Below are 22,239 nucleotides of genomic sequence, written 5' to 3'. Positions count from 1 at the left end.
CCCCAAAATGTGCTGCCTTGCTAAATACAAATTATATGAAATAAACATAAGGATTTAATGCATTTATATAACACCCGAAATGTGTAAGTCACATTTATTTCTGGCGCTTAAAGCTGAGGTTATGGTAGGATTTCCTGCCCCACAAAGGAGAAGAGGGATGGGCCTGGGCAAGCCCTGAGGACAGAGTGAATGGCCACCAGGGAAGAAAACAGCCGCAGAGGAGAGAGAGGGCAGGAGGGCCAGAGAAATAGGAGGAAAGATGAGCAGATACGGTACCTTGGAGGCTAAGAGTGAGCTTGTCCTAAGGAGGAGTAAGCAAATGCCAAATTGCACCGAAAATTCAGTTGAGATAAAAACCGATAAACATCTATAGGAATTAACAACTTTGAAGTCTTAGGTGACCCCAGTAACAGCGGACTGGGCGCTGTGTGAGCAGAGTTCCGCATTCAGTGGTTCTGAAGTGAGTAGGAGGGGAGAAAAACGGAGGTGGTTGTACGGACAACAATGTAGGGAAGTTTCGCTGGGAAAGGAGGTGGGGAGCCGGGTGGGAGGAAGAGGACACCTGGGCACACTGAAATGCCAGTGGAGATGCTCTCGTTGAGGAGGAACGTCACCATCTACACACACGAAGGCAAAAGAAGGGATAGATCTTGAGCAGGAGGAGAGATGGCTTTTCCGTTGTGCGAAGGGGTGGGATGAGTGAAGAGACACAGACTTATCCGTGGGTGTTGTGACTCCAGGTCCATGGAGCTCTTGCCTGATGGCTCCGGTTTTCAGGTTCTCCACTGAAAGTGAGCAGGGAAGCAAGCTGCCCAAGATTTGAGGAGAGAGAAACTTAGTAGGGACATGGCATCCTCTCTTTGAATGCCCTTGGCTTTACCTGCTCTTACTGCAGCCACTTCAGCCTGGGCTCCCGACTGCTCTGACTGCTCCATGGGGCTGCCACCACGTCGAACCCACCCACCAGCCTGTGCTGGGTGTCGGGTCCGCGATGGGATCTGACCCTCCCTACAAGCTCAAAAGTGAGCCTATTACTGTCTCCCGGATGTCGGCAGAAGTCCTGAGACTGCTGGGTCAGAGAAAATGGACCTCATTACTCATGGTACAGCAGGCAGCATGAGCACCAGTTTGGGGGCAGGTCTCCTCGACAGGGAGAAGAGCCCAGACAGCAGCAATACTCAGTAAACTCATTCTTGAACTTCTGTGAGAATCTCTTTGGGAGACGTTGTGAAGGGGCTGAGATCCTGTGTGAACAAGTGAAGGGTGACTTGGGTGAGTGCTAATGTGACCCCATTTGCACCCCCAGGCGCTGATAAGGTCTGGAGCCTTCAGGTTACACTTCCGAAGGCTGATGCATAATACATGGTGAAGTGACAAGAAGAGAGTTCTAGAATCAGATAGATGTGGATTCAAATTTACCTTGTAACTGAAGTCCTGACTTCTCTGAGTGTTTCCTCAGCTGTGAAACAGAAAATAAACCCTTCCTCACAGAATCGCTGAGGAGGTTCTGTGATGTCACCTATGTATGACGGGATCTGTTTTTGAGATGTGAACCAATATTCTACTCTGTACTTGCATTAATTGGTCACATTTACTCATTGAGGCTATTGGACATTCATTTCTCTGGGAAAAAATAGAGGAAAATAAGTTAGTTGTAGGATTTGATTCTCAAAACCTAGTCCTGAGAGAGAACTCAACACAAGAACAATAGATGTGTAAGAGGACCTAATGCTGAGTAAGGGGACTCAGAATATGCCACCCAAAAATATGTCACTTAGTATAAAGATTATTTTAAGCTGAAGATATTTGAGATTCAACAATTGCAGAAAAATAGCCTTCTCAGAGCTTTCTTATGTGACTAAAAGCAACAACATCTAGGAAATAAGGCTGCCGTGAATACCTCTTCAGGGTATTTTCCCCAGAAGGGAAAATAGGAACAAAACCTACCCCAAATTCCTTCTCCAGAGAAATTTTACGACCCTGAAAGAGACAGAAAGACCACTCATAATGTTATAGACAAGCATTACTAAAATTATCTCCTATTTGTTCTCCTGAAAACCCAGACATTTTAAAAAAGATTTTATTTATTTGAGAGAGAGAGAGAGAGAGAGAGCATGAGCAGGGGGAGGGGCAGAGGGAGAGGGAGAAGCAGACTCCCCACTGAGCAGGGAGTCTGATTTGGGGCTCTATCCCAAGACCCTTAGATCATGACCTGAGCTGAAGTAGGCACTTAACCAACTGAGCCCCCCAGGCGTCCTTATAAGAGGGAGTTCTTATGTTGTGGAATCTAATTTGGGACAACTACCCAGGTCCCATCATCATGAAGTTCAGGGACTTTTGGCTGAGAAGTCATTTTCTGCGATTATGCCCTATAACACAATCATGGCCAATGAGAAAAACACCAACAACTGCTTGGGGTTTCTGGGAAAGTTTTTGCTTTGCCCTTCCCTTTCCTCCTGCCTCAAACATTGATTTTGATGTCTAGAGCTGCAAAAGCTATCTTGCAAATATGAGGAAAAGGCCAAGGGTTATCAGGTCTGTCTCCACCAAACCAGTACCATCCTGCCTGCTTCTGGACATCTTGTGTAAGAAAAATAACTTCCTGTTACTCAAGCCACTGGTATTCAGGTTTTCTGCTGTTGACAGCCAAAACCATCCTTAATTAATGCCGAGACAAAGTCGGAAGCAGGAAAAGGAAAGGAGTCAATTCTTGGCTTCTGAATTTCAAAACCTAGGTCTCAAGGTGGTAAATAAAAACAAAAATAAGGGGCACCTGGGTGGCTCAGTCGGCTAAGTGGCTGCCTTCAGCTCAGGTCATGATCTCAGTGTCCTGAGACAGAGCCCTACATTGGGCTCCCTGCTCAGCATGGAGTCTGCTTCTCCCCTCTCTCTGGTGCTCCCCCTGCTTGTGTTCCCTCACGCATTCACTCTCTCCCTCTCTCTCTAAAAAATAAATAAAATCTTAAAAAAAAAAAAGAAAACCCTTAGGGCATGGACTATAGATCTGGAAGATTAAGGATGATTAGTTACCAGGCTAGTCTACCCCTGGACTAAAGGAAGATTCCCTGGAATCCCCTGGAAATAATAAAAATTAAATGGAGTTATGGAAAAATAAAATTATATGTTTTGTTCTATAAGCTTGTGCACTAAGATTTACACTTACCATACGGTAGCTTTCATTTAACTAAAAATGTTATTCCTGTCTTATCCTTTGTTGTCTTACTATCACTCTGAACAGTACTCGTGGTCATTTTCTCTGAAAATTCACTTTTCTTCTAAACTTCTTGATGGAAACCATCATTCTTTCTTCTCCTAAGCTTGAGGATTTGAGGTTGGCCGTGCACCTCTCATGTCTGATCTGCTATTTCTTGACTTTTCTTTTCTCTCCACCCACCCCCAACTCTCTCTCCCTCTTTCTCCCTCTCCCTCTTTTCCACTCTCTTCCCTCCTTTTTTCTCCACCTGCCTCCCTCTCTTCCTTCCTCTCTTCTCCCTCCACTTCCTTCTCTTCCTCTCTCTCTCTTGAGGTCTTCCAATGCTGGGACTGTGGACGTCTTTACATTAACTCCTCACCACGACGGCGTTGCAGCTCTGGCAAAGCTGGTCTGTGGAGAGAGGTATTTGGATAGACTGTCTTACAAAAAAACAACGAAAAATCCTGGATATTATTTTAAATCAAAACTTCATAAAACCACTGAAGAGCTGACAAAAAAGATAGTATGGAATTGTCGGGCCAAAGTCAGAGAGAAGGAATGTAGAGTCTCAGAAAGGAAAAGGACGGGTGAAGTCTCCTTTCTTTGAGGGCATGTGCCAGATCTGGCCCATGTGAGCTACAATTTTCACATTTCCTCAGGGTGTGGAATAAAGAAGTCAAAGGCCAGGGGCACCTGGGTGGCTCAGTGGGTTAAAGCCTCTGCCTTCAGCTCAGGTCATGATCCCAGGGTCCTGGGATCAAGCCCCATATTTGTCTCTTGCTCAGCGGGGAGTCTGCTTCCTCCTCTTTCTCTGCCTACTTGTGATCTGTCTGTCAAATAAAAAATAAAATCTTAAAAAAAAAAAGTCAAAGGCCAGGACCATGCAAGGTGAGGAGTTGCATTCGTTGGCTAGGACTACCATAACAAAGTACTGCAGAATGGGGAGCTGAAACAACAGAAATTTATTGTTTCACAGTCCTGGAGACTGGAAATCAAAGGTCAAGAGGTTGGCAGGTTTGGTTTAATTCTGAGGCTTCTCTCCCTGACTTGCAGATGGGGCTGCCTTTTCCCGGTGCCCTCCCATGGTCTTTCCTCCGTACATGGGCATCCCTGTGTCTCCTTTTGTGTCCACATTTCCTCTTTATATAGAAAACCAGTCAGGCTGGATTATGACCGACTCTGTCTCATTTAATTTAATTGCCTTTTTAAAGACCCTATCTCCAAATGCAGTCACATTCTGAGGCATAAAGGGTCAGAACTTCAACATATGAACTGGGCAAGGAGGTGGACACAATTTGGCCCATAAAAGGAGTATAATATGAAACATTCTCCATAACACTCGGCTCTCTCTGGTAAGAGAGAGAGAACCAGAAATAAACACCCTTTCTGCCTCCCGTCACCCTGGGGCTGCATGGAAACTTGCCTTGGAGATGGGTAATGGAGAGTGGGGGCTGTCTGTGAGAACATGTAGCAGAAACCAGCTCTCACATGCTGATTTGTGGCCCAAATTCGTATCTCTTGTGTGATTCGGAAAGCTTCAAAATTGGGGCGCCTGGGCCGCTCAGTAGGTTAATTGTTCACCTTCAGCTAGGTCATGATCCCAGGGTCCTGGGATCAAGCCCCACATTGGGCTCCTTGCTCAGAGGAGTCTGCTTCTCCCTCTCCCTCTGCCCCTCACCCCACTCGTGCTCTCTCTCTCTCTCTCAAATAAATAAATACATAAATAAAATCTTTTTAATTTTAATTTAATTTTATTATTTTTTTAAAAGATCTTATTTATTTATTTGTCAGAGAGAGTGAGCACAGGCAGACAGAGTGGCAGGCAGAGGCAGAGGGAGAAGCAGGCTCCCCGCCAAGCAAGGAGCCCGATGTGGGACTCGATCCCAGGACACTGGGATCACGACCCGAGCCGAAGGCAGCTGCTCAACCAACTGAGCCACCCAGGCGTCCCAATAAAATCTTTTTTAAAAAGAAAAAAAAGAAAGCCTCAAAATTATGTTTGACTTAAATTGGCCCCCATACGGTAGTGCACCTAAATGGTTGGCAGGAACAAAGGTAAATCTCCCTGAGAGAAACATGCCTTCCCCTTAGACTTCAAAGAATTCCCATAAATATTTTTGGAAAAAACTAAGCACCTCACAGTAGAAAACCAAACCAAACCAAACCAAACCAAACCAAAACCCTAAACACATACACAGAAACCCAGACACCATGTATAAAAAGCAGTATAAATCAGATAGAATATGAATAGATACTGGAATTATCAGACATGGATTAAAAAATAGTTATGAGGAACGCCTGGGTGGCTCAGTGGGTTAAGCCTGACATTGGGCTCTCGGCTCAGCAGGGAGCCTGCTCCCCGACACCCCCACCTGCCTCTCTGCCTACTTGTGAGCTCTCTCTCTCTGTCAAATAAATAAATAAAATCCTTTAAAAAGTAGTTATGATTATCATGTTTAAAGAAATATATTACTACTTAAATCCAACAATTATTAGCATTTTTTCATAGCAATTAGGCACTGGGTGGCTCAGCATTAAGTGTCTGCCTTTGCCTCAGGTCATGATCCCCAGAGGTTTGGGATTGAGGCTCACATCGGGCTCTCTGCTCAGTGGGAAGCCTGCTTCTCCCTCTCCCACTCCCCCTGCTTGTGTTCCCTCTCTCGCTGTTTCTCTCTCTATATCAAATAAATAAAATCTTTAAAAAATAATTCCTGGACAGTTTTTCAGATTCTTATAAAGTCATACATTCGCCATACAACCCAACAATTCTATACCTAGGTGTTTTCCCAAGAGAAGTGAAAACTTATGTTTACACAACAATATATACATGGGTTTGTATCTGCTTTATTCATAATTCCCCCTAAATGGAAGCAACCCAAAAGACCTCCAACTGATGACTGGATAAACAGACTGTGGTACATCCTTACTATGAAATTTTAGTCAGCAATAAAAAGGAATGAAATACTGACACAGGAGCGACATGCATGACTCAGAAATACATTACTCTAAGTGCAAGAAGCTGGACTCAAAAGGGTATAACCTGTGTAATTTCATTTATAGAACATTCTGGAAATAGTAAAAGCGATAGGAATAGAAAACTCCAACCCTACACCAATTTTTAAGTCTTGTATGAGAAGATCGAAGTTTCCAGTGATCAACATATTCTTCACCACTTTCCTGGTATCAAGAAGCCTGGAGACAGGTTAATTATCACTCAGATGGTTCTAGGTAAAGGTAGGTTCTAGGTAAAGGAATATTTCATCGTGTTAGAGTGAAGCTTTATGAATGGAGCAGATTCTGATTGCCTAATTAACATCCATCCCTTTCCTTCTTTCCTCCTAAAAGCACCAGACTTTAAGGAGGCATCCACCTTCCTCCACAACACCATATGCTTTACTAAACCAGTTATGTTTATCTCACATCCCTTGGCAGGGACGGCTTTAGGAACAAAATTGTGACTCAATTCAGACTGATAAATTTTGAAGGAAAGCCTTCCAAGGGACTTCTAGAAAATGTTTCTCAATGAAAAAAAAAAAAAAAAAAAGACCTGTTAGAAGAGATAAAGTAAGTAGTTCCTTCCCTGGATTTTTTTTTTTAAAGATTTTATTTATTCATTTGACAGAGATAACAAGTAGGCAGAGAGGCAGGCAGAGAGAGAGAGGGGGAAGCAGGCTCCTGCTGAGCAGAGAGCCCGATGTGGGGCTCAATCCCAGGACTCTGGGATCATGACCTGAGCTGAAGGCAGAGGCTTTAACCGACTGAGCCTCCCAGGTGCCCCTTTCCCTGGATGTTATTATACCTGAATGTGATGCTTGGAACTGCTGTTGCAGTATGTTGCTTTCAGCATAGGACAAAGCTCAGGCAGAGGGGAAGTCAAGACAAGCAGAGCTGGAGCCGTGTGGTACCAGGACAGAGAACCTGTCCTAACTTTTCTTATTATTTAAGCCAGCCAGGTTGGGAATTTCCTAATTTACTACATAGAACCCTAAATGACTTAATGTCTGTCTCACGATAATACACTTTTTTGATAGTGTAATACTGGGTCCATCTGAAAGACAGCGAAAAAAATAACAGAAATATTTTCATTCTTTGCATTTTCTTTTTACAGTTATGTACACACCACTTCCCAGCAGTTTTGTGAGCTCATTTTTGTTTGGGTTTAAGTCCAGCCTCACTGCTTACATTACAGACATTTATAATTTGATGTCATCAAATTGATCACTTTTTCCTTTTATGACTTGTAATTTTATATCTTTTCGAAGAAATCTTTCCCTTCCTTAATCAGGACTTTCGTGATCTACTGGAAGGCTTTCCAGCAATCACTTTGTGTTCCACAGGAATGGCGCCCCCTGGAGCACCAAATGTGCATGGCATCACCTCCTTGAGTTAGCGGAACAGTTCTACTTCAAGTCTTTCCCACAGGCCCCTATATTCGCTTCCGCAGGTTGTCAAGTTTCGCTCTTCTTAATTAAATCTTTAATAAATCTGTAATTTATTCTTGTATTTTATGTGGAGTCCAGAGCCAATTTTATTTGTACCGGGGTCATGGATTGGTTAGTCTATCCTTTCCTTCACTGATTTGTGGTCACTTCTGTCACAGATGTTTGTGTCTCTGTCCAGACTCTCTGTACTCTATTTTTTCTCCCACCATTTCCTCATACACTCAGTTACTATACTTTTACAATAATTCTTGGGATCTAGTGGGGTAATACTCCCCTTTGTTCTTCCATTTCAAAAGTGTCTTGACTATTGTTGATGCTTTGTTCTTGACTTTTAAAATCACCTTATTAAAATATTTGAGAAACTGTGATATTTTGATTGGAATAACATTGAATTTATTGATTAATATATACAAAATTGACATCTTTATAATATTGAGTCTTCCCATACATGGATATAGATTTCTTTAATTAACGCTTATCAAAAAAATTTTATCAATAAAATTTTATAATTTTCCTCATGAAACTTTGTACATTTTTGTTAAATCTATGCTTAGGTACATACTTCATGTAAACATTCTTAGTTGGTATTATGGATTTTTTTAAAACTGTAGCTTCACGGGACGCCTGGGTGGCTCAGTGGGTTGAAGCCTCTGCCTCCGGCTCAGGTCATGATCTCGGGGTCCTGGAATCGAGCCCCGCATCGGGCTCTCTGCTCAGCGGGGAGCCTGCTTCCCCTCCTCTCTCTCTGCCTGCCTCTCTGCCTACTTGTGATCTCTGTCTGTCAAATAAATAAATAAAATTAAAAAAAAAAAACTGTAGCTTCAAACTATTTGCTCCTCATGTTTAGGAATACAGTTTTAGAATATGTATACTGGAGAGGGGGGCACGTGGCTGGCTCAGTCAGTGGAGCATGTGACTCTTGATCTTGGGTTGTAAATTCAAGCCCCATGTTGAGCATGAAGCCAACTAAAATAAAATAAAATAAAATAAAATGTGTATATTGGTTTTATATCCAGAAATATACCTGAACTCTTTTATGGATTCTGAAACTTTTCTGTTGGTTCTCTTAGATTTTCTGTGTAACCATATAATCTACAATAATACTTTTTAATTTCTTTTAAAATTCTTTTACATAGTCTTTTTCTCTATATTTATTTATTTGAGAGAGAGAGAGTGAGAGAGAGTGAGCATGAGAGGGGGAAGGTCAGAGGGAGAAGCAGACCCCCTGCAGAGCAGGGAGGCCGATGTGGGATCCAGGACCATGACCTGACCTCAAGGCAGTTGCTCAACCAACTGAGCCACCCAGGTCCCCGTCTTTTTCTCTTTTTAAAAGATTTTATTTATTTATTTGAGAGATAGCACGCAAGAGAGAGAGCATGAGCAAGCGGGAGGGGTAGAAGGAGAGGGAGAAGCAGACTCCGCACTGAGCCGGGAGCTGGACAACGGACCACAGGGGATCATGACCTGAGCTGAGGGATGCCTGGGTGGCTCAGTCCATTAAGCATCTGCCTTCAATCCAGGTCATGATCCCAGGGTCTTGGGATAGAGCCTGGATCAGGCTCCTTGCTCAGTGGGGAGCCTCCTTCTCCCTCTGCCTGTCACTCCCTCTTTCTCTCTATCTCTCTGACAAATAAATAAATAAAATCTTTAAAAAAATGGTCTGAGCCAAAGGCAGACACTTAACCAATTTGGTCACCCACGCACCCCATATTCTTTCTTGTCTTACTGCTAAGGCTAGAATTTCCAGTATACTGGTTGACTAGAAATAGAGATAGAGTGCATACTTTGAAGATTTTATTATTAAGTATAATGCTGTTTACTCTGTGCTTTTGGTAAATGTATTTTATTAGGTTGAAGAAGTTTCTTTCTCTACCTAGATTAAGTATTTTTTGTTGTTTTGTGAAGGGATATTGATTTATATCATTGGTTTTTCTGTATCTTATCAAATCGATCAATGGCTTCTCTTATTCGTTCCACCATTATGAATTACATTGAAGATCTGTTTACTGTAAAATTATGCTTGTATTCCTGATACAAGGAATACATAGACCCATTTAAAAATATATATGTGTATGCATGTACATATGTGTGTAACTGGCTTTCTAAATTTTTGTTTAATATTTTTGTTTTTGTAACCTTCAGTGAGGCTGAGCTTTCATCTACTGCTTTGTTTTTGATAATAAGGTTCTCCTAACCTCATAGAAGGAGCTATTTGTCCCCTTTGTTTCTCTCTGTGGAATAATTTGCGTATTATTTATGCATAATAATTGCATATTAGGATTATCTGTCTCTTAATTTTTTGATAGAAATCACCTATAAAATCATCTGGGTCTGGCTGTTTATTTGAGTGGTAGCTTCATTAATTGTCATAAGTCTACTCATAGTTGAATCAGTTTTGGCAAATTATATTTTTCCAGGAAGCTGCCATTTATTCGTTTCCTAATTTATTGGCTTAACATTGTTCATAATATTCCTTTATTTTTAAAATTACTGCTGTGTCTGCTATGTTCCATTTTTTCATTATTTCAATATTGTTAGTCTTTTTCTTTTTTTCTTAATGTAATTTGCAAAGGATTTAAATTTCACTTGTTATTTCACAGATCTAGAGTTTGGTGTGTGGATCCTCTTTTTTTCCTTCTCTTTATTGATTCCTGCATTTCCCCCTTCAAATTTCCCTAGGTTTACCCTGTTGCTCCTTTAGTAACTTTAAAAAAAAAGATTTTATTTATTTATCTGAGAGAGAGAGAGCGAGAGAAAATGTGAGTATGGAGAGGAGCAGAGGAAGGACAAGCAGACTCTGCCTTGAGTGCAGAGCCCGAGGTGGGGCTCAATCCCACAACCCTGAGATCATGAATGGAGCTGGAATCAAGAGTTGGATGCCTAACCAACTGTGCTACCCAGCTAACTACTTCATTAGATATTGAACTACTCATTTTCTAATCTTCTCTAATATAAACATTTAAGTTTACATTTTCCTTTAGGTACAGTTTACTTTTCCTTTAGGTACTGTGAAAACTCTGTCCCACAAATTTTGATATATGTTGCCACGATCATTCAGTTTTAAGTACTTTCCACTTTCCCGTAGTGCCTATCAACTTCCCTTTGCCCCTCCAAACCTACTCTCTTCCTCCTTTCGCTACCTGTTCTCTGGCCCACAGGCTGCCTATATGGACATCCCAGCGGGCTGCTGTGTCCTCCGTCCCCAGTGGGGATTCCTGGCAGGAGATAAAATAAGAGGAGAGCAAGGTCAGAATTTTCTTTCCCTGGTCTCTTCTTTGAGACTGCCTCAGCTTGATTACATCCCTTGAGAGGTCATGCTTGGGAAAAGGTGGCCTGCTCTACAAATATGATTCCCTGTCCTTTCGGATTCTAGTAAGACCTCTCTTATCCCTTTGGACATACAGATTGTGACTATTCTGCTGTTGCAGGTCCCAGATCCTCCACTGATCCTTGATTCCCACATATCCCACCTACCCTACAGCTTTAAAATGTGATATTTTATAAATCTTTATAAATTTAGAAATCATTTTATAAATGTGTTCTGTTAACTGTTGATACTCTGGAGGAGATACCATTTTTATTTTGTCTTTGGTCCAAGAGTTATTTAGAAGTTTGCTTTTAACTTTCCAGGTATATGAGTTTCTTTTTAAGTTATTGTTTTAAAAGAATTTCTAATTTAACCCATATGTATTCAGAAAACATGTTCTATATTATAATGGTTATTTGACATTTGTTGAGACTTGTGGTCAATTTTTATTTTATTCCACATATACTTGAATAGAATAAGTATTTTCTGTATCTTTACTACTTTTGCCTGAGAGAAGAGGTTTTATATAATTGCATATGTCAAATTTCTTCTTTAAACATTAATTTTTTTATACACCCTTAAGACAATATTATTGGGTATATACAGATTTGGAATTATTTTATGTTTCTGGTTACTTGTTCTTTTTGCAATTATATAGTGACTCTCTTTATCTCTGATGATATATTTTGCTTTAAAATTTATCTTGTCTGAAATTAATACAGCTACTCCAGCTTTCATTTTCTTAATACTACCTCTGTATATCTTTTTTACTTTCTCCTTCAATCTTTATCCTTACATTTTTGTTGTGTTTTGTGTCAACAGTTGAATTTTTAAAAGCGGTCTAATATAGTTATCTGGTTTTTAAACAAAAGAAATATTGTTATTTACAATCAAAGTATAGTACATTTGTCTAGGATTCAAGGAATTGGGATTCTAAGCTCTACCCTACTGTTTTGTAATCTTAAACAACTCTTTCAAACTCTGAATCTCAGAAGAGTCATGATAAAATGCTAGTGTTGAATCAGATTATGTTGACTATCTCTTCTAGCTCATTTACTGTCATTCTATTAAAGTACAGTAACATGTTACAGATTGTTTTAAAATTAGACCTAAAATTAAAAACAAACCCTAGTGTAATTTGGTGAGATAATTCAAATAGTAACTGATGTTTAGTTTTCGGATATTTACCCTTTATTATTAAAAAATTTTAGTTTTTCAGAGTGCCTGGGTGACTTAATTGAGCATCTGCCTTGAGTCATGGTCCTGGGGTCCTGGGATTGAGCTCCACGTCAGGCACCCTGCTTGTGCTCTCTCTCATTATCTCTATTTCTTTCTCTCAAATAAATATTCTTAAAATTTTTAAAATTTTTCATTATTCAATATATAATATTTTTGCAGTTTCTTTTCTGAGGATAGTCCATTTAAAAATATTTTCTATGATTTGAAGAATGTATTTAAATATACTTTCTTGGGGCACGTGGGTGGCTCAGTCATTAAGTGTCTGCCTTCAGCTCAGGTCATGATCCCAGGGTCCTGGGATTGAGACTCATGTCAGGCTCCCTGCTCAGCTTCTCCCTCTCCATCTGCCTCCGCCCCCCCCTCCCCCAACACCCCGGGTCATTCTCTCTCTCACTCTCTCAAATAAATAAATAAAATCTTTTTTAAAAAAAGAAAAAATTTAAAGAAAAAAATGAAGGTTTATTTATTTGGGTGGGGGGAAGAAAGTGCAGGGAGGAGGGCCAGCGGGAGACAGAGAGTCTTTTTTTTTTTTTAAGATTTTATTTATTTATTTGTCAGAGAGAGCACAAGCAGAGGGAGAAGCAGGCAGAGCAGGCAGAGAGTCAGGCTCCCCTCTGAGCAGGGAGCCCGATGCAGGACTCAATCCCAGAATCCTGGGATCATGCCCTGAGCCAAAGGCAGACGCCCAGCTGACTGAGCCACCCAGGTGTCCAAAGGAGACAGAGAGAGTCTGAAGCTGACTCCATGGTAAGCATGGCTTACCAGCTCCATCTCCTGAGCCTGAGATCACTACCTGAGCTGAAATCAAGAGTCAGATCCTTAACTGACTCACAGCCACCCAGGCACCCCATGGAGTGTGCAACTCTTGATCCCAGAGTTGTGAGTTCAAGTCCCACACTGGGTACAGAGATTACTTAAAAAAAATAAAACTTTGGGGCGCCTGGGTGGCTCAGTGGATTAAGCCGCTGCCTTCGGCTCAGGTCATGATCTCGGGGTTCTGGGATCGAGCCCCGCATCGGGCTCTCTGCTCTGCAGGGAGCCTGCTTCCTCCTCTCTCTCTGCCTGCCTCTCTGCCTACTTGTGATCTCTCTCTCTGTCAAATAAATAAATAAAATCTTTAAAAAAACAAAAAAAAAATAAAACTTTAATAAAACAGTAAATAAGGGCAACCCTGGCAGGACCCCTCTCACTCCTGAGAACTTTTCCTGTACCTTCACTTAATAAAACTCTTATCACTTTACTCACTCTCAAAAAAAAAAAAAAAAAAAGTAATGAAGAGGTCACACTGTTTCTTGCCCTTGTTTTCCTCTCCTTTTTTGTACTTCTGTGTCAGTGTGAGCTAAACAGCTTCCCAAATCTATGACTGGTCCTTAGGAGTCCCCAACACACCCAGAGAATTGCAGCAACCTGGAGATGCTAGGACCAATCTTTGTCATTTAGTTGACAATGCTCTTGATCAGGAGTCCGTTTTCTGATAGCATATTAACCATATCTTCAATCTTAAGATATCAGTCATATCTTTCTGAAGCTATAACCTTATACTTATCTTGATTTGACTTGGTTATTTCTTAATTCACCCCAACTGCACATTTACACACTCTGAGGACGGATTAGTTCTCCAGATGACTCCTCTCATGTTTTACTGGGCCATTTTCTTATGTAGATGCAAAATATATGTGGTTGGGAGGTTAGAACTTAAATTAAGTCTCCTTAATTTTATTCTCATAAATAAAGGGAGGGATCATCACTTTTGAGTGCGCCCCTATAATTGTTTAAAAAATATAAGTAATGTACTAATACTATTTTTGTTTACAAATAAAAGATGGGGCAACTGGATGGCTCTGTGGGTTGAGCCTCCCACTCTTGATTTCTGCTCTCAGGTCAAGACCTCAGGGTCATGAAATCTAGCCACACTCTCTCAGCTCTCAGTGAGTTTGCCTGCCCCTCTTCTTCAGCCCTTCCCCAACCCACCTGCAAGCGTTCTCTCTCTAAAATAAATAAATAAAATCTTTTTTAAAATAAAGGATAAAAAACACTCAAAGTCTTCCCATCCCCTTTATTGCTTCCCTCTCTAGGCGTCATCAGTATCCTTTTGAGTACAACTTTCCAGTGTCCGCGCTCTCTCTCTATGTATATATATACACACTGTATATACAAAAACACTTTTTATTTTTACCTAAATGACACCTCCTCGTTTTATAGGTGAGGAAACGAAATGAGACCTTGAGGGGAGACATGGGTTGACGAATTTATTGAAGGAAAGTGGACTGGACAATCATTTATTTAAATCTGCTATATGTCAGACTCTGCACCCAGTGCTTTATTGGCATGAAGGGTGCTGGTATTTTACTTTTGTTGGGTGGGTCGTCGCACTAGGTTAGCTAGGCAATTAGTTTAGGGGTTGGGGAGCAGGTGCGAAATACGCTTCAGTGCGATGAGTGCAGGATTTGTATTTTGATAGGAGCTGCAAAAAAAAAAAAAAAGAAGGAAAAACTGTCATCGGCAGTTCGGTCTGTCAATAAAACTTGTGAAGCTGAAACGCAAAGAACCTACTATCTGCCGAGCCCGAAGTTTATTGCGGAAACCAGGAACAGATACCGCGTCTGTGGACTGGCCTTAAGAGTTTAAATAGGAAGGAACCAGAGGTTGTAAAGGATGCTGCCGGGAGGCAGCAACCGGGCAACCAACCAACCAGGAAAGCAGAGAGCGCTCCCGGACCGGTCTAGAAGTGCGCCTGCGCCGATCGCCGCGAGGGGGGCGGGGCGGGAGGGGTGGAGCTTGGGGCGGTCAGTGAGCATGCGCAAACCGCGCGGCGAGGTGGGGGAGGGCGGTCCGTGTGTGTCTGTGTTGTTGTTCGGCGGCAGCGGCGGCGGCGGTAAGATGGCTGCCCACGGGGGCTCCGCGGCGTCCTCGGCGCTGAAGGGGTTAATTCAGCAGTTCACCGCCATCACCGGTAAGAGACGCGGTTACCGGAAGGTGGAGAGTGGGGTCTGGAGCGGACGGCCGTTCCGCCCCAGGCTTCCCCTTACCTTCATGCATTTCTCCCTAGGGCTTTACCCACAGCTCCCGTCCTCCCTTCTGAGGAAGAGGCGACGACGGCGTCGGGTCTCCGGGTTCAGGCGGGAGACAGCCCCCCCGCGCACCCCATACCTCGTTCTCGGTCTCCTCACAGTGTGGAGGAGACACCCCCACTACCCCCAGGACCCCCCTTGTCAGTCGAGACCTGGGGAATGGGCCGATCTCATCCGCCCCCGCCGGCCCGGGGACCTGGGGGCGGGAGAGGTGGGGGGCCGCACCCGGGCCACCGCCCTCCGCCTCCTTCATCACCTTCTCTTCTCTGTGCAGCTCTGGGGTGCAGTGCATTTCTCACCGCCGTTTTCCATTCTGACTCGGCCAGGTCATTCTCCCCCAGTCCCTGGCCTGCCCTTCCCCTTTCTGGGCCCCTCAGAGCCATCGCCGTGGCCCTGGCGTGCTCGGGCCCTCCCGCCTTAACGGCGAGACTGGTGGGTTCGGCAGTGCCTTTACCGATCCTGGGGGATAGGCCGCTAGAAGATGGGTTGCTGAGGAGTACCTTTAAGACAGAGGTTTTAAGAGAAGAATGAGGGGGATCCCCCCCCCCCAACCTTAATAGGGAAGGCCTGGAGGAATCCTGGGTGGCGTTTCCCACCTCCCCATAATAAAATCATAGAGACTGGGACGATGGCGCCGGAGCCTCCTGCTGATTAAATAGGGATGGCGGCAGAAACTTCTTTGAGAGAAAGTCAGTTTTTGGGTGTCAGCATCCCCCAAATCCTCGGTTATTCTTTCCCTTTGGACCCCTGAAAAGGGCACACGCAGATCCTCTTACCGCCTGGAGGAAAGGCCCTAAGCCATTCTATGAATTCTCTATGCCTTGTTTCTCTCTGATGGTGCTGAACTTTTTTTGCATGAGTTATTAGAGGGCGGAGCAAATGATGAAGTTCTCTGTGGAGTGATTTGAGAGAAGAGTACTCCATGTGCCTGAGTGTAATTTTGCCGTTCTAGTTTGTCATTTTGGAAGGAGGTTAGAATGTTAGTTCCCTCTCTGAGTAGATCTATACTTAATCTCGTTATTTTTTAAGTGCAGAGAATGTTTCTACTGTTAATGTACCTAGAGTTTGACATGTAAGATCTGATTAAGTAAAATTTTATATTGTTCTGACCAGACAGTGGTATGCGGTTGATGTTTTATAATTTAAAGCTAGTTTTATCTTTTGCTCTGCAATGACAACTAGACGTTTGATGCGTTATGTAGCTGCTGGGCATGAAACATACGTCAATATTGGCAAAGTAAAATTGCAGTAAAACTGGGATGAGGAATGGAATGATCAACTTTTCTTAATATATTAAAATTTTTAAAAATATTTTCAGTTTATGCCATCATATAAGTATGTATGTGTGTCTTTTTAAATCAGCTTTTTAAAAAATATATTTTTATTTATTTATTTGACAGATCACAAGTAGACAGGTAGGCAGAGAGAGAGAGAGAGAGGAGGAGGCAGGCTCCCTGCTGAGCAGAGAACCTGATGTGGGGCTTGATCCCAGGACCCTGGGATCATGACCTGAGCTGAAGGCAGAGGCTTTAACCACTGAGCCACCCAGGTGCCCCAATATATTAAAATTTTTGTGATTGGACTGTTAAGGATGTAATGCGTTTCCCAGTGTCTAAGCAGATTGCTGTTACCGGGAAAATTAGAAAATTATTGCGTATATAAGTTAATATTGGCAGCATTACCTTTTTATAGAAAAATCTTTGTAGTGACTCAGATATAGAAGGAATTATTATTATTCTTTAGATTTTTTTAGAGTTGGTTTAAGATGCCACCTATTTAATTTCAGTTTTTTATGTGAATTCCCTCCACTTCAGGATCTCAGACCGTTTTTATGTTAACGACCACCCCTTCAGGAACTCAGAACCTCACATTATTTTTTCTAATTCAGCGCTTTTGATAGGTATGGACAAAACCCAAAGTGTGAGATAAAACGTCTCACTTGCTTTAAATTCTGTTTCTGTCTGCTAACTTACACAGCTTATTTCCTGGCCACAGACATTTCTGTTCCTACTAAGAGACCCTTAGTAGACAGTGGTATCTAGAAGTCTGCAAAAGGGAAAATACCTTAGATTGTTCTTAATGTATTATGAATTTCTATTTATAATTCTGGGGATTTTGGGGCTCCTGGAAGGCTCAGTCAGAAGAGCATGTGACTCTTAAGCTCAGGGTCGTGAGTTCAAGTCCCATATTGGGTGTAGAGATTACTTAAATTAAAAAAAAACTTTAAAAAAATAATAAATTTGGAGATTTTTTTTTTAACAAGACAGTGATTGTTAGAAACACATGATTAACTCCTTTAGTCTTTTTCACATATTTTAAAAAAGAAAGTTTGGGGTTCTGTCCACATGTTTTAAATTGTAGTTTTTATGATAAAAGGGCATTTGATATTTATTCATTGTTGAATGAATTAAATTGACCTTAAGAGCTTTTGCTGTGATTTCAGAAAGATTTTACTTATCTGGAAGCTCAACATTATGGTGAAAGCAATGTATTTTTTAAAATGTGAGCCTTACCTTTTCTGTGTCATTTTAAAATAGAACAGAAAACTGAAAGAATGTTAAGTCTTATTTTTCATTAAATAGAACACATCTCTCTATATGATGTGTGAGTATTAAGTAATGATGGATTTTTTTTCTTATTTTTACTTGAGTATAGTTAACAATATTGTATTAGCTTTAGGTGTAATGACTGATTTTTTTAAATTTTATTTTTATTTATATAAAGATTTTTATTTATTTGAGAGAGAGCATACGTGTACAAACACGAGCAGGGAGGAGGATCAGAGGGAGAGGGAGAATCAGACTCCCCCCGGGGCAGGGCTCTATCCCCAGACCCTGAGATATGACTGGAGCCAAAGCAGACACTTAATGGACTGAGCCACCCAGGCGCCCCTATTTTTATTTATTTATTTTTAAGTAGGCTCCATGCCCAATGTGGGGCTTGAACTTGCAACCCTGAGATTAAAAGTCATATGCTCTACTGACTGAGCCAGCCAGGCACCCTTTCCTGACTCTGATTTAAAAAAAAAACTTAAATCACACATGCACAAAAATCATAACATGAAATGATTTTGAAAAAAGTAAAAACTAACCTTTCATAAAAGCAATATATTTTTTTAAGATTTTATTTATTTGACAGCGCATAAGCAGGGGGAGTGGCAGGCAGAAGGAGAGGGAGAAGCAGACTCCCTGCCAAGCAGGGAGCCTGCCTGATGCTGGCTCCATCCCAGGACCCCGGATCATGACCTGAGCTGAAGGCAGAAGCCCAACTAACTGAACCACCCAGGCGCCCCTCACAACAGCATTATTATTTATTTTACATATTATCTTCCAATTCTTGTTTGCATACTTTTATTTTTATTTTTTAAAGATTTTATTTATTTGTCAGAGAGAGAGTGAACACAAGCGGGGGGAGTGGCAGGCAGAGTGAGAAGCAGGCTCCTTACTGAGTAAGGAGCCTGCTGTGGGACTCAATCCTGGACCCTGGGATCCTGGACCCTGGGATCAAGTGACTTGAGCCAAAGGCAGATGCTTAACCCATTGAACCACTGAGATGTCCCATACTTTTATTTTTATTATTTTTTCTTATTTTTACATTGTGGATCATAGTATATACATAATTTAGAATTCAAAGATTTTCAATTAATATTACATCATAAATATTTTTTCTGTGATCAAACTCTGATAAGCAAGTAGCCAAGAGAAGTTAGTCTTTGTAATATTCACATTGAGAAACTGTATACCTTTACGATTGATATTAGAGTCATTTGAAGTTGCATAGAAAACCAGTCCTGTTACTTTATAGTCTACTACATTTTATGGTATTACTCAGTTTGATCTCCCTTGATACTCATCATACTTGGGTTTGAATGACTGTTGACTGCTTTCAAAAGCCCTATCAGATTTTTTTTTTAAGATTTTATTTGTCAGAGAGTGAGTGCACGCCGGCAGGGGAGCAACAGGCAGAGCAGGCAAAGGGAGAAGCAGCCTCCCCACTGAGCCTGATGTGGAGTGTGAATGGAATCTTACCAGTAAATTCAGCATTGGTAGGCTACTGTGTACCTGGTATGGTTCAGGTCCTGGGAATACTATGATGCGCAAGACAAGGTGTCTGTTAAGACAAGGTGCTTTAACCAAAAAGCATAAAGGTTAATGGGAATACAGACACATAAATAGTTATTATAATACAATGGGAGAATGGTAGGTAGCTATTATGGGAGCACAAAAGAAAGGTAAAGTTTCCCAAAAGAAATAATTTCTTAGCTAAAACTTAAAGGAGATGGCTAATGAACTTAAAGAAAGAAAGAAAGAAAGAAAGAAAGAGAAAGAAAAAAGGGGAGAGATGTTTCTGACGGAAGGATCATGTACAAAGGTTTGGAGGAGAGAGGGACAGATATACACACATAATAGAGACAAGAAAGAAGAGACAGTAGATTTGGGGAGTTGATGATCATTCCGAATGAATAGGGCATAGCTAATGGGAGACACAGTAAATTAAGCTCAAGGTATAAGTGGGTGGGTGCCAGATTAGGAAGGGCTTTGTAACCCATGTTAAATCTTGGCTGTATTCTGAGTGTAGTGTGGAGTCAATGAAAAATTTAATTGGGGGAGTAACATAACCAGATTTAGATTTTTTAGAAAGAGCTGCTTAGCTATAGTGGAAAACAGGTAGGTATCAAGATCAGTAGAAGGCTGTTGCTTTTACTTTTTTTTTTTTTTTTAAGATTTTATTTATTTGTCAGAGAGCGCGAGAGCGTGCATGCGACCAAAGGCAGGCAGAGAGGCAGAGGGAGAAGCAGGCTCCCTGCAGAACAAGGAGACTGATGTGGGACTCGATCCCAGGACACAGGGATCATGATCTGAGCCAAAGGCAGCCGCTTAACCAACTGAGCCACACAGGCATCCTGAAGGCTGTTGCTTTAATCCAAGAAAGACACTGGTGTCCTTACTGAATTAAGTTTGTGGCAGAAAAGTGGAAGATAAGGGAACAAAGCTAAGGGAAGAAGTCAGAGGAGTCAGAATGAAGCCTCGGATTCTGTTTTGGACATCTAGGTATATAATGGTGCTATTTGTGAAGGTTGTGGAATAGTAGAACAGGTTTGGGAAGAAGATGGTTAGTTCAGTTTCAGATAAGTTGCTGCCTCTGAGACTTCCAGTGGACTGTTTAATAAGCAGATGACTGGGTCTAGAAAGAGTGGTATCTGAGGAGTTATAGTGATGGCTGTTGAGCTGTAAATGTGAATAGCATCTTGTAGGGAGAGTGTACTGTGAGAAAACAGTAGGCTCCAGGACACAAAGGTGAAGGAATACTACTAACATCTGATACAGTGCAAAGAAGAAAGTATAAAGAAACCAAACATCTCAGAGGAAAACTAGGAGAATGTAATGGTACTTCCAACTTCAGGAGTTTGGCAGTAAGTCAGATATTATGCAGGCACCTGAAACCAGAAATCATTGAATATTCGTAGATTTTTTTAAGAGGGTGAGAGGGGCAGTGGAAGAAGGAGAGAGAGAATCTTAAGCAGGCTCCATGACTATTGTAGAGCCAGATGTGGAGCTGGATCTCACAACCCTGAGATCATGACCTGAGGGAAAGTCAAGAGTGCACTGAACTCTCAACTGACTGACTGGCCCAGGCGCACCCTAGTGGAAGATATCTTAAAAAACATCTTGACCAATTTCTGAGTTAATAAAATGAGAAGTAAAATGACTTAGGGTTATATGTCCAGGACCGTGCTTGTCAAATTTTTTTGGACTAAAGGTCCACTTTTTTTTTTTTTAAATTTTCAGTCTTCATGGACCAGTACTTGTATAAAATACAATAAAAATTAATTGCTTGAAAAATGAAAAGATAAACCCAAATACTTTTTAAAATTAAGGTATAATTTGCATACAGTAAATTCTGCCCTTTTTATTGTGTGTTGAGTGTTGATAAATGTGTACAGTTCTGTAACCACAGTGAGGTTGCAAAATAGTTCTGTCATCCTCAGAAAATTCCTCCTGCCCCTTTGTAGTCAGTTCCTCCCCCCATCTATAGCCCAATCTTTTTGTCTGTTGTTTTTCTTTTCCAGAATGTCATATAAATGGAATCACAGTATGTAGCCTTTTGCGTCTGGCTTCTTTCACTTAGCATACTGCATTTGAGATTCATTCATATCGTTGTGGTATGACTAGTTCCTTCCTTTTTATTGGTGAATAGTATACCATTGAATGGATATGCTACAATTTGTTTATCCATTTATTAAGTGAATGGATAATTGTGCTGTTTTCAGTTTGGGAGATTATAAATAAAGCTGCTAAAAACATTAGCATACGATTGTGTGAATGTAAGTTTTCATTTCCCTTGGATAAATACCTAGAGTGGTATAATTGGATTATATGCTAGGTATATAACTTTAAGAAATTGCCAAACTGTTTTCCAGGGTCACAATTACCATTGCCATCAGTAATGTATGAGAGTTCAGTTGCCTATTTGGTATTTTATTATTTTTATTATTATTTTATTGTATTTTTCTTCATTTTTATTGTATTTTTTCTTCATTTGGTATTTTTAATTTTTTGTAGTCATTTTAATAGGTGTGTAATAGTATAGTATTGTAGTTTTAATTTGCATTTCCCTAGTGACTAATGATATTGGGCGTTTTTTCATATGATAATTTGCCATCCATAAATCTTTCAAGCCTGAACTTTTTTTTTTTAAAGATTTTTATTTATTTATTTGACAGAGAGAGAGAGATCACAAGTAGGCAGAGAGGCAGGCAGAGAGAGAGGAGGAAGCAGGCTCCCCGCGGAGCAGAGAGCCCGATGCGGGGCTCGATCCCAGGACCCTGAGATCATGACCTGAGCTGAAGGCAGCGGCTTAATCCACTGAGCCACCCAGGCGCCCCCAAACCTGAACTTTTAATTATTAGATTCCACAGACATAAAATTATTCTATCGTTATAAAAGTTTCTAAATGCTTACACTGGAATTTGTTTTAATCTTGTCA

The 22,239-nt window shown here is 41.2% G+C and overlaps 1 protein-coding gene across 1 annotated transcript in view; it reads left to right on the top strand.

Moving 5' to 3' along the window:
* The first annotated feature begins 15,005 nt into the window (after positions 1-15,005).
* The window catches only part of UBXN7 (UBX domain protein 7), a 60,097-nt gene continuing 52,863 nt past the window's right edge, over positions 15,006-22,239 (top strand). Inside the window, exon 1 of the mRNA XM_046003263.1 lies at positions 15,006-15,134. Coding sequence (XP_045859219.1) covers positions 15,062-15,134 — 73 coding nt within the window. The 5' untranslated portion in view covers positions 15,006-15,061. The remainder of the gene's footprint in view (positions 15,135-22,239) is intronic.

This window comes from Meles meles, chromosome 4, assembly GCF_922984935.1.
Source record: "Meles meles chromosome 4, mMelMel3.1 paternal haplotype, whole genome shotgun sequence".
Classification (NCBI taxonomy): Eukaryota; Metazoa; Chordata; class Mammalia; order Carnivora; family Mustelidae; genus Meles; species Meles meles.
Note: the sequence above shows the minus strand (reverse complement) of the source record. Positions and strands in the feature narration are given on the sequence as shown.